At 44.7% G+C, this 12,155-nt stretch overlaps 1 protein-coding gene across 1 annotated transcript; it reads left to right on the top strand.

Annotated features, from left to right (window-relative positions):
- Positions 1-329: 329 nt before the first annotated feature.
- On the top strand, positions 330-11,968 carry TMPRSS2 (transmembrane serine protease 2). The gene is made up of 12 exons (XM_041487776.1): positions 330-344; positions 1,172-1,373; positions 1,686-1,769; positions 2,945-3,064; positions 4,376-4,505; positions 4,926-5,036; positions 5,837-5,880; positions 6,454-6,628; positions 8,560-8,735; positions 9,693-9,788; positions 10,397-10,539; positions 11,933-11,968. The coding sequence occupies exons 1-12, from the start codon at positions 330-332 to the stop codon at positions 11,966-11,968; spliced, it is 1,332 nt and encodes a 443-aa protein (XP_041343710.1).
- The last annotated feature ends 187 nt before the right edge of the window (positions 11,969-12,155 follow it).

Here is a 12,155-nt window from a genome sequence, read left to right as displayed (position 1 = left end):
GAATAGTTGCCACTGTATAATCCTCAGGCTTGGATTGAGAGGCTGCTGAGATCTGATTTCATGCTGCACCTTAATTTGTACCCTCTCCTCAAATACTTCCACTTGTTGGTTGTTGGTTGATTTTTGTTTTTTTTGGTGTTTTTTTTTTTTTTTTAAATTTGTTTTATTTCCCCCCTCTCTGCAAATCTGGCCCTTTTCCAAAGGGAAAACTGACAAGAAAGCTGGACAAAGCCTCCATTTGTGATTGTTTTCTTTTTTTGTTTGTTTGTATAGGTTCACACTTTACTCCCCAACACTTGAATTGTTTCTGTACTGTTGACAAAGGAAAAATGACCTCTACTCTAGTAAGTAAACAAAATATTCACAGTATTCCTCTCTGATTTTTTTCTTTTAATTTGGTTTTATTTCTTTACACGTAACAATCCATTGAGTGATGTCCTGACTAACAAGCCTTTTGAAACATGGATTATTTGTTGTGTTTCCTTTTTGGCAAAAAGGGGAAAAGGTGCTGTGAGGCAGCTGTGAGAGCCTCGAATTAACCAACATTTCAAGTGCTCAGATACTTTTAGGGGAGATTTATGCTTTTGAGCACATACTTCTGATCTATTTAAGCTTGTTTTGGTGGGATAGGTTAGGATGGCTTCTAACTAGTTCTTAAAGCTCTTCCAGGATAAATATTCCTGTTGCAGGCCAGTGTGTGTCAGAAATAGCTTAGGTGTACCTGGTGTTGTCACAGCACGAAATGGGGCAGTAAGCATTTATCCTGGGCCTGGACAAAGGCTGTTCCTTGTCAGCATTTCTTTCTGTACTGGTGCTGTCCTTGCTGTTTATTTCCACCCTGTCAGACGTCCCAGGGCAAGCATTTGTGCAAACAGCTTGGAAGGGCTGGGCTCAAGGATCCTCTTAGGCTGGGCTGCTATGGAAAGCAAGATCAGGAGGCTGATCTTGTCAGAGGATTGCCAGCCTCACTCTGTGTCACTTCTATTATGAAAACAGTGAGGTTTTGGGCACGTTCTGTCAACCTCTCTCTCTGTGTTCACTGGAGTCCCCAGTAAGTGTTCTGCGTGCCGGGGGGGGGCGTATCTTGGAGTAGGACCGTGAGATTTTGTCCTGCTGCCAGCCTTGTTTCTCACTCTCTGCTGTCCCCCTCCCTCGCCGCGCCGCGCCGCAGGGTCCGCCGCCGCCGTACTACGAGAACCGGGGCTTCCAGCCGGAGCCCCCCTACGCTGCCGGGCAGGCAGCAGGTGCTCCCCCTTACCCACACCAGCTCTTCTCCACCAACCCTCCCTCCGTGCCAAGCTACATCCCAAGGGTTGCCACCCACCAGTCCACCAGGCCAGCAGCGCCCCCGCCCAGGAGAACCTGTGCAGCCAGTAAGTTTTGGGGGGGTTTTCTCCTGGTTTTGGAGCTGAGATCTGTCAGAGTGAGATGATGAAGGAAAGGGACCTTCACTTCCAAGTTGTGCCTTGAAGGAGCCACTTCCTTCATGCCTTTCTTCCTGTCATGAAGAAGTGACGGCTGGCTGGGGTGCTGGTGAAGATGGGGGCTTTGGGAGGAAGGGTGGTGGAATGGGGAAAAGTCTGGCTAAAAACGACTGATTTTCGTGTCAAATAAATAGTGCTGGTGGGTGGAAATAACTTTACTTCTGAACCTAATTGCTCTTCTCCTCCTTGCTTTCACTTCAGGTCTAAGGAAAACGATAATAATAATATTATCTATGTTAATAGTCATTTGTTGTGCAATTGCTGCTTTCTTCATCTGGTATTTTGGTAAGTTTTTTTTTTTTCTTTTCCTTTTTTATTTTTTTTAAGAAAAGATGTATTAAACTTTTCAAGTTAGATATATCCATTCTCATTTATACATAATCCTGAATTAAGGACAGAAAAGTCTTTGTTCCCTTTCTCCTAAGAGATGAACTAATGTTGCTTCTTAATGGTTCAGTTTTGTTTGTGGGTTGAGCTTTTTTTTTTTCTTCTTTCTTTTTAATGCTGCTGTTACTTTCCAAATTTGAGCTTCACTTAATTTCAGGTGAAGGGAAGGGATTGCATTAAGTGTGCAAACCTTAACTGCAGGAGTGTAAATGGTCAAGTTGTGTTTTGTTTTGCTAAAATGGGATCTCACTTGGAGCAGAAGTCATCTTCATCCATTTATTTGTTTCTGTGGGGCTTCTGTATAAACATTGCTTGAGCCCAGCCTGTCTCAGCACTCTAAGTTGTACCATGGATGTTTGCTTTAGAAATCATCCCCAGCTGGGGTGACTGAGCTCTGAAGCAGGGCTGGACCAATTCTGTTCAGCTCAAGTGAAGTTTGCCTTGTGCAGTCTTATTTTCCCTTTCAATGAAAGCTGCTTTGCTAAAAAAGCAGGAATCTAAAAATCTGGTGGTTTTAGGAGCCTCTCCTTTCCATTCTGCTCAGGAGAAGACAAGGAGAGAGCTAGTGGAAGGTGTCCCTGCTCATTGCATTGGGTTGGACTAAAATGACGTTGAAAGACCCCTTCCAAACTATTCTGTCATTTTAAGGGCATTCATTTAGAACTATTAGGATGGCACTTTGTGTCCTTAGGGGCATTTTTTTTGACTCATTTTGATTTCAGCAGGTTGAGTGTAATCTTGATTTAAATGAGAGCAAAAGTACATAACTGAGGCACTCGCTCTTTTCCTCCTTTTCCACGTGCTAATGCTTTGCCAGTGCAAAGCTGACTCCTTTCTGGCAACTTAATGGTGCCTGATTATTCAGGGGAAGCCAGTGGCCAAAACCCAATCAGCAGCATCAGAGACTTGATCTGTGCAAAGGACAGAGCAATCCATCTCTGCTGTGGCAGGCTGGGTCCCTCCCTCCTCCGGGATTAAGAGCCGCTTCCAGCGTTTTGCTCCATCAAAGTGGGAAACTCTCTGAGAGCTGGGCTGATGTGCAGCCTCGTGGCTGTGCTTCTGTCTCCCTGCAGTAGAGAATCACTGTCTCAGCTCCCTGATTGAGTGTGGATCCTCAGGGGTGTGCATGTCCCCCTCGCAGTGGTGTGACGGAGTGAGCGACTGCCCCAACGGGGAGGACGAGACCCGCTGTGGTGAGTGACAGCAGCCAAGGGCTGGGGGCAAACTGCATCAACTGCAGGAGCCTGGGAGCAGACTGCCCTGTACAGAGCTTGCCTAAGCTGCAGCAAGGCTGTTTTAGCCTGTGGTCTGTCTTTAAAGTGGTTTAGGATGTGTGTTATGTACACATATTCGGTTTGTTTCCAGCCCGATTGAGAAGCTGAAATAAAATGCACAGGGGGTTGAGCTGCCTTGACTTTGAGTCGGTTTTTTAAATCTCACCTTTTAATTTGAGTGGTGTTTGTGCAGAACTGGATCTAGAATTGTCTCTGGATGGAACAGTCAGTGGTGACTTCTCAGCAAGCTTCAGGTGATAACAAACCTGGCGGCGTTCAGTCAGGCTTGTGTTTATCCACGTATTTTGTATTCCTTGTTCTCCCCTTAGTTCTTCAACTACCCCATCACTCATTTGTGCAAGAAAGCCTGGCCTAATTATTGCTTTGAACTGAAAAGATGCCAAGGGAAGCTTTAGAGCTGAAGGTAGAAGGTGAAAACACTGATTTGTCCATTCCAGAGGTTTGGCATCTTGTGTCGTGCCAGGGCCACACTGGAAACTCCAGCTGTGCTTTAGATTCCCTCTACAAACTTTTATTCAGCACATTCTCATGCAGGGTTAGCATTTGCTGGCAGCTGTTCCACTCCATTTGGTTGAATAATGGCTTCTTGGAGAAGCCTGTTTCAATCTGTTCTTTTGCTTGAACTATTTTTTATTAAATTCTTGTGCAAGCAAATACATAATGGGACGTGGAATCTCAGAGCTAATTGCTCCTTGTTACATTCTTGCTTTGCAAAGCACTTCTCTGAAGAAATTTGGTATATTAAGAGATAATCTCTTAATAATAAGAGATATTAGTAAGATAATATGATTTCTTTTTCAATAGATCATTTTATTTATACACAATATATAATATATTAAGAAAAATATGGTTGCATAAAGAAAGGATCAGGAAATTTTCATTATTGCAATCTTTCTCAGTGATAGAATATAACAGAAATTTTAGCATAAAAGCTGAAATGAAAGGATGAACCCTATCTTGTGCATTTTCATTTTAAAACTGGTAGTTCTTATAAATTGCCTTACATGTAAAGAAGTTATGTCATTGCCATATTTCTGTCTACTGGCTATTTACTCAGAATTGGAGAAGGGAGCATTAAATTAACATCAGTTCCTACATGAAATGGATATTATTTGTAACTACTTCCAAGCAGAGAGAGCAGTAATAATAGCATGTGGTGTTCTTAGTTTCCTTTTTTTTTCCTTTTTCCCTTTCTTCCTTTTCTGGCAGTTAGACTTTTTGGACCAAATTTTATTCTGGAAGTTTACTCACCTGTCAGCAAATCCTGGTATCCTGTTTGCCAAGATGACTGGAGTGATGATTATGGGAAGATTGCATGCAAAGACATGGGCTACAGTGTGTAAGTGCAACCTCTGTCAGCCTCTGCTCAGAAAAAGAAAGGTTGAAATTTCCCTCTTGCCGTTTTTAATGTGTCATTTAATTGTGTCATTTTTAATGACTTGGCTGTGAAAATGTACTGGCAAAGGCATCTCTTCATTTTGCCCTGTTACACGAGAGGCATGCACATCAGATAAAAATATTATTTTGACCCACTGACTGAAGTGGAACTTGACAGATGTTTGAAGAATCTCAGACTCTGGCTGGGCTGCACCACCAGGGTTCCAGGTTCACAACAATAAAAATAAATACAATAAACAAAAATAAAGACTTCTAGTGCTGTCATGTCAGAAGCTCTGGCTTGGCACATTGTTATCACTTGCTTGAAAACTGAAACCACTGTTGGGTTTTATGGTTTTATGGTGGACTTTCTGTTTTGCAGGGATACATATTTCTACAGTCGTGGGGTGGAACCTGAAGTCAGCTTTAAGAGCTACATGAAGCTGAACACAAGTGCTGGGAATATAGACTTGTACAAAAAGCTGTACAGCAGGTATCTTTGTTTAATAAAAGCCTCTCTCCTTTCATCCAGGCTCTCTCCAGATGCTGGAAGAGGTTCAGCTTCTGCCTGCAGCACAGTGCAAGCACATCTTTCAGTGGGGATTGTTGGAGGGAAAGAGACTTTGCTTTTAGTCTGATTGCAGCAACTCTTCTTCCCTCTTTTTAAAAGCACAGCTGTCATTTTTCCATCCTCCCTGTCCTCTTCTAAAAGGAAAAACATCCCCTCCTCTGTGCTGTCTAGAAGGTTGTCAAAGGTGTTTTCCTAAGGCTCTCTGACCATCAGCAGGAGTTTGTGTGTGGTCACAAGAGCTACAAGCTGCAACACATTCACAGCAGCTGGCACAGCCTTTTTTTCAGTCACATGAACTCACAGCATGCAAAAAAATGGGTCTTCACTGTGGAATGCATCATTTTTATTATCATTAAACAGCTCCAAAGTGTCCAGTGTCAAAACCTGTAGACTGCTGTGCCTGCAAACTTCCTGCAGCTCCCTTGTTCAGTTCTTCTGCAATGACTTCCTAAATCGTCTCCGCTTTCTCTCTTCATCTTGCTTCTCAATAGGCTTTCAAACCTTTTGTGCTCATGCCTGCAGTCTCCCACAGGACAGTTTTGGTGAATGTAAGGCATGGTGGAGGCAGATGGTGAAGAAAGGAGGGAACCCTCTGCAGGAAGATGAGGCTGGAGGCAGGGCATGCAGGGAAAGGGTAGAAAGCAACTGGAGGGTGGACTTTGCTCACCATTTCCTTCACTGAGTGCCTAAGATCCTGTTTGGTGTTTTTATTTCTCCTGCAGTGGTTCCTGTGCCTCAGGAAATGTGGTTTCTCTGCGCTGCATAGGTAACTCACTGGCTTTTGCAAACTTCTGCTTCTTCATGCTTTGAAATGCTCTGACTGCCTGATGCATTAATTGCTGTTTTTGTGGGCAAATGATTTAACTCTGGTTCCCAAATAATGCAGTTTTAGGAGCAGGGTGGGAGAGGAGATAAAGTACACAGTGGATTCCCAGTTGCTTTTGTCTTTGCTGCCACTGGTTCCTTTAAATGACTTGTGGTGAAGCTCCATATCTGTCCCCCAGCAGCTATGTTGGGATGTTTCTGGCACATTTACTCTCCAAGATTCAGCAATTGGGTGGGCAGTGCCTTCTTGGTGGTGATTCCTGTCCCGGGGAGTCTCCTGGCTGTTGGCTGCTTTGTTGCACAGCACAGAGCAAGAGTTTATGGTGAACCAAGGGCAGCAGCTGCCAGGTGGGGTTTGCCATTTAATGGGGTCTGGGCAATGGCAGACTTGGGGTTTGGTGTCAGGGCAGGGGTGTGAGCTGTGCCCAACACGGTGTGTGCACCCCATGCCAGGGGATCAATCCACCTCCCAGCTCACTCTTTGATGACCCTCTGTGTGTGACTGACCTTTCAGCGTGTGGCCTGTCCAGCAAGAGCGCGAGCATCATGAACAGGATCGTGGGGGGCAGCGGGGCCGTGCTGGGGCAGTGGCCGTGGCAGGTCAGCCTGCACGTGCAGGGCACCCACGTCTGCGGGGGCTCCATCATCACCCCGCACTGGCTGGTGACAGCAGCACACTGTGTGGAAGGGTGAGTCCCTCTCTCCGTGGCTGCTCCAGGGGAGCACCCCCAGCTCCCTCAGGGCTTCCTCTCAGGGTTTGTGTTCCAGCCCCTCTCCAGCCTGGCTGTCCCCTCTGGATGTGCTCAGTGTCCCAAGGTCCTTCCCAGACTGAGGGGACAGCGCTGGGCACAGCACTCCAGCTGTGACCCCAGCAGTGCCAGGGCAGGGGCAGAGTGACTTCCCTGCTCCTGCTGCCACTCCATTCCTGAGCCAGGCCAGGAGCCATTGACCTCCTTGGCCACCAGGACACTCTGCTGTCTCATGGTCATTCAGCTGTCCAGCACCCCCAGGTCCCTTTCTGCTGGGCTCTCTCCAGCCACAGCGTCCCCAGCCCAGAGCACGGCAGGGGGTTGTTGTGGCCAAAATGCAGGACTCGGCACTTGGATTTATTAAACCTCATCCTGTTTGCCTTCAAGCTGGAATGCAAGAATTTATTCAATTCTCCCCACTTTCTCCCTTAAAACTGAATTTCTTCCCCACCTGGCATGCAGGTGCTCGGTGCAGTGTTTTGTCTGTATTGTAAATTTGAAGTATTAAGGGAAGATTGGTTCTGGAGGAGGCTGGCTGCAGTTCATCTCTCTGCTTTCTACAGGAAGCCTTATTTTATATTTTGTCTTATTTACAAAATGACATGGATGATGTTGAGCACAGATACCCAACCAATTTAAGATGTAAACTCAAGGCACCAAATTTAAAGCCAGCCAGCACAATGTTTCCATGAACCTGTTGAATTACACTGTGAGAAAACCCAAAGGAAACTCCCCCCCTCCAAATTCTCAAATATCACACTGCTGTAGATATGATTAATTTAAAGATGCCTGTGCCATTTATTTCTTCATATCTTTTTGCCACAGGGTAGTAAAGTCCAAGTCAGTATTAAATACAGATTTATATCTATCCAAGGAGCACTTTATGTAGCCATCAAGAAGAAAAATAGCTGGTGCTTGTACATTTTTAACCTATAAAAGAGAGTTGAGGGTTCTGTTACCCTCAGAAGGGGCAAGAATTTGTTTAAAAGGCTTCTGTAGGAGGGAAAACCCACAGAGCAAAAACACTTTTAATGGTTGGTTGGCTGGATCACAGTTTGAGGCTGAGGCAAGGAAGAATATTTGTCCTTAACCTTGAGAAAAGAATGCAAGTGTTGATTTCTACCTGCAGATCTTATCCCTCCTTTGTTGTCTGGATTTGAGCTCTGTAGTGTGCAAAAAGCTTTGGGAATGGCGACCAAGCTGCAGCTGGCACAAACCTGGTTTTCTGCCTGATCTGGGTTTTTTTGGAGCTGGGGTGACCTGCAGGCACAACTGCCTTGGCACTTCTCATGGAGGGAGTTTTAACACTTGTGGCAAGTTTTCTGTTAAGCTTTTGTAAACTGTGCTGGAGCACAAGAGGCTGCTCAAATAACATCTAGTAAGCATGCTTAACATTAAAAAAGCCCCACCAAAACCCAAAACCAGCCTAAAAAAAAAACCCTGGTGTTTTCAAGATAGTGAAATTCTTTCACTAGATCATGTTTTTACTAATTCTGGCTTCTGCTGATACTACTGACATGTGAGACTTCAGAAATACCTGCCTGATCCCTCAGTCATGGAAATCAAAAGGCTTCAGTGTTGCAGTCCCAGACTTAATTTCTTGTGCTGAGTGATTAAGGGGAAGGACAGTGATACTTAACCTACTGCAAAGATTTTCTTTTAATATATTTTTGAAACTAGAGCCAAGCTTTTCTCAAGTTGCATGTCTGGCAATTTGTTTGTCTTATTCTTCAGAAGTGGTAGTTAAATGTGAGTGCATTTTTGGTCACACAAACATTTGACTACAGCTCCTGAAGACGGTTTTTTGAAGGTCCTAATCCCTGTCTTGTCACCACAGAAGAAAACCTTCAGACCTTTTCTTTGTTCTGCAGGCGACTGTCTGACCCACACAGCTGGAGGGTTTATGCTGGGATTCTGAATCAGGATGAGATGCTCTTCAGGAGTGGACACAAAGTGCAGCTGATAATTTCCCACCCAGATTATGACACGGACTCTAAAGACAATGATGTTGCCCTTATGAAGCTGGAGACACCACTGAGTTTTACTGGTAGGTGTTCTGCTCCTCCTAAGGGAAAAATCCAGTGGCAGTGAGCACACCTTTTAAAACTTCTGAATTTCATCAAGCAATCCTTGTAGACACTTATTGGAAGAGCACAAACTGACCCTAGAGGCAGAAGGCACAGCCTCTGATTTCCTAAGCAGGATTTATTTAAATCTATTACATGGATATGTAATAGATATGCTTCAGTTTAGCATCACAGAGCATTCTGAGGTAAAAATATATTATTACACCACTGCTGTATGTGCAGACAGCTACAAGTGCAGTGCTGGAGCAGCTGATTAAATCCCAACTCAAGTCAGGTCAAATGATGGTCAAAAATCCCCTCAGAACTCAAGATTACAAGAAGTTCCTTTCATAAAAGCAGATGTAGGTTGTTTGTAAACAACCAGTACAAAATAGAGGACAAGCCATTATTTAAACTTGGAGTGCTTTTTGTGTACAGGCCCTTTGTGTTTCAGTGCATCACTTTGAAGCTACCAGGAATAATCTGAAAGGGATTTTCTGCTGCTGAGAGCAGGGAAATTGTCTGTTTTCCAGGTTTTTGTGTTGCACACTTCTTGTGTCTATCAGTACTGAATCCTGCTTGTCTTGTGATTATTTTCAGCAGATTTTTGCAAAGAAAATGCAGAGCTGTAGCTTTCAGGATTTTTTCTTTATCTTCTACTGCTCAGAAGAGCTGGTGTTAATTGTTCTATTTAACCTGATGAATCAAGGTAGAACCATTAACTGCTTGTCCCTCACTTTGAGGGGAAGATGAGGGAGATTTGAGGTGAAGATCAGGTACCCCTCAGGGAAAGGGCAGCTGGTAAACTTTCTGCTGCTTCCTGCATTGTCTGCCTGCAAGGAATGTAAAGTACAGAGGGAATGCATGGTGTGTAAGTGGTGGCCATTTAAATTTATTTTGAGTTCTGTCTGAAAATCTATTTTCTGTGTGTTTTACAGAATCTGTGAGGCCGGTTTGTCTGCCCAATCCAGGAATGATGTTCCAGCCTAACCAGCAGTGCTGGATATCAGGGTGGGGAGCAGAGCACCAAGGAGGTAAAAAGTGCTCCTGGAATATTTTGGACTTTTCACATAAACTAGTCTTCTTCATCCTAAGAATATTGTTGCATGGGCTGATGAGGCAGTTTGAATTAGATCTGTTCATACACTATTTTTTCACCCATTTTACCCCAATATTTACCCAGGGCATTCTGTCTCAAAGCAAGGTGTGAGGTTTGGCATTCAGCACATTGCAAAGGGACCCTCAAATCAGTTCTGGGGGCCAGAAATGCCCACCCAGGAGACAATTCTGTGTCCCTGCTGGCAGGGCCACCTCTCCTGCAGCAAGGGTTGCTGTGTGCCAAGCGTGTCCTGTGGATGTGGGAAAGGGCAGGAGCTGATCCTTTCCACCACCTCAGGCTGAAAGAGAATGATCCAAGTAAATTTGCAAGACTGGAAAGAGGAAAGGAAGGGAAGGAGTTTTTTTGGTATAAGCAAGGTGCTGGGGGAGGACCTCTTGTAGACTTCTTACATCTTAAATTTCCATCCTGCTGCTTCTAGGAAGTTTATTTCATCTTAGCTGTTGGGATTTTTTTGTAACAGCAAAGTAATGTGATGCTGATTCTGGTTTTGTCCTGGCATGTTTGTGCACGTCCCAATTCTAGGTAAAACATCAAATAACTTGAATTACGTTGCGGTGCCCCTAATAGAACGTTCGAGGTGTAATGCTGTTTATATCTACAATGGCATGATTCTGCCTACAATGATCTGTGCTGGAGACCTAGCAGGGGGAATTGATTCCTGTCAGGTAATTATTCCTCATTAATAGCTAATAATTGTATAAAAGATGAAATTATCTCATTATTTTTGTGGCTGTGCTAGTAGGTTTTTTTTCTTTCTTTCTTTCTTTCTTTCTATATTTCTATTTCTCTATTACAAATAAATCCCCCAAAAATTAAAAATTTTTGGTTTTTTTTTTTTAGTATAGAATTACAAAATGGTTTGGGTTGGAAGGGACCTTAAGGATCGAGCACTTCCAACCCTGAGCCAAGGGCAGGGACACCTTCCACTATCCCAGGTTGCTCAGAGCCCCCTCCAAACTGGCATTAAACACTTCCAGGGCTGGACCATCCTCAGCTTCCCCAGGCAACCTGTTCCAGTGCCTCACCACCCTCACAGGGAAGAATTTATTCCTAAAATCTAATGTAAGTGTGCCCTCTTTCAGTCTGATGTCATTAGCCCTTGTGTTCTCGCTCCATGTCTTTGTCCAAAGTCCCTCTCCAGCTCTCTTGTAGGCTCATTAGGGTCTGGAAAAGGTGGTGAGGTCCCCCCAGAGCCTTCTAGAGGCTGAACAGCCCCAGCTCTCTCAGCCTGTCTCCACAGCAGAGGTGCTCCAGCCCCTGGAACACCTTTGTTCCTCCTCCTCAGAGAGCCTCCTCTGGACTCGCTCCAGCAGCTCCATGCTGGGGATCCCAGAGCTGGATGCAGTATTCCAGGTGGGGCCTCAGGAGAATAGAGGGTGAGGGATATATATATATATATATATATATATATATATGAAGGGAATTTTTCATGCACTACAGTACAGGCACAGAAAATATATTAAAAAAAAACCACACTGTCTATTCAGGTAGTTAAAAATCCTCAGGATCTCAACACAGCCGTCAGTCAAAGTCAGACTGGTGCAGTCTGGCTGCCTCAGACCTTACCAAAATGTGCCTTAAGCTGCTCTGAACCCAAAACAGACGATGTGGGATTTGGAGAGGGATGCCCTGGGCAGGGATGCTCCGGGCAGGGATGCTCTAGGCAGGGATGCCCCGGGCAGGGATGCTCCAGGCAGGGATGCTCCAGGGAGGGATGCCCCGGGCAGGGATGCCCTGGGCAGGGATGCTCCAGGCAGGGATGCCCAGGGCAGGGATGCCCCAGAGCTGCAGCAGGAGCAGTCTCAGTGCTGAGATCCCTGGCTGAGCACATTAAAAGTGATTCTGGACCTCTCCCTGCTGTGGAAGGGCAAAGGTGCCCAGGCAGGCTGTGCTGCCCCTCGAGCTGCACACACACACACACACACACAGGGACTGGGTGTTTTGTGCAAGGAAACACAAAGCTGCCTTTCTGCAGGACGAGATGAACTACCTCATTTGTTAAATTTGGCTTCTGATTCCTTAGAGCTCTCCTTTATGTATCCACCTGTATGTTTTCAGCAAAATGTAATTTGTATCCGAGTGCCACCCGACTGAGGATTTTGAAAATAATTTATAATCGTGGTAGAGGATCAAAAAGCCATAACAAGTCACTTTGTTAAGAAGGATAAATCTTTATTGAATTAAATGACTCTACTAGTCTTGTTTTCTCTTTTGGTACTGAAATGCAATTATCTTACATGTAAATACTGCACCAAATAAATTGGGGGTTTTTTTTCTTTTT

This window comes from Pyrgilauda ruficollis, unplaced genomic scaffold (genome assembly GCF_017590135.1).
Source record: "Pyrgilauda ruficollis isolate IOZ18807 unplaced genomic scaffold, ASM1759013v1 scaffold84, whole genome shotgun sequence".
NCBI lineage: Eukaryota > Metazoa > Chordata > Aves > Passeriformes > Passeridae > Pyrgilauda > Pyrgilauda ruficollis.
Note: the sequence above shows the minus strand (reverse complement) of the source record. Positions and strands in the feature narration are given on the sequence as shown.

Coding starts and splice junctions, on each gene's coding strand:
- TMPRSS2 (XM_041487776.1), top strand. Junction 4,506..4,925: donor AAAGACATGGGCTACAGTGT/GTAAGTGCAACC, acceptor TCTGTTTTGCAG/GGATACATATTTCTACAGTC. Junction 10,540..11,932: donor GGGGAATTGATTCCTGTCAG/GTAATTATTCCT, acceptor GTATGTTTTCAG/CAAAATGTAATTTGTATCCG.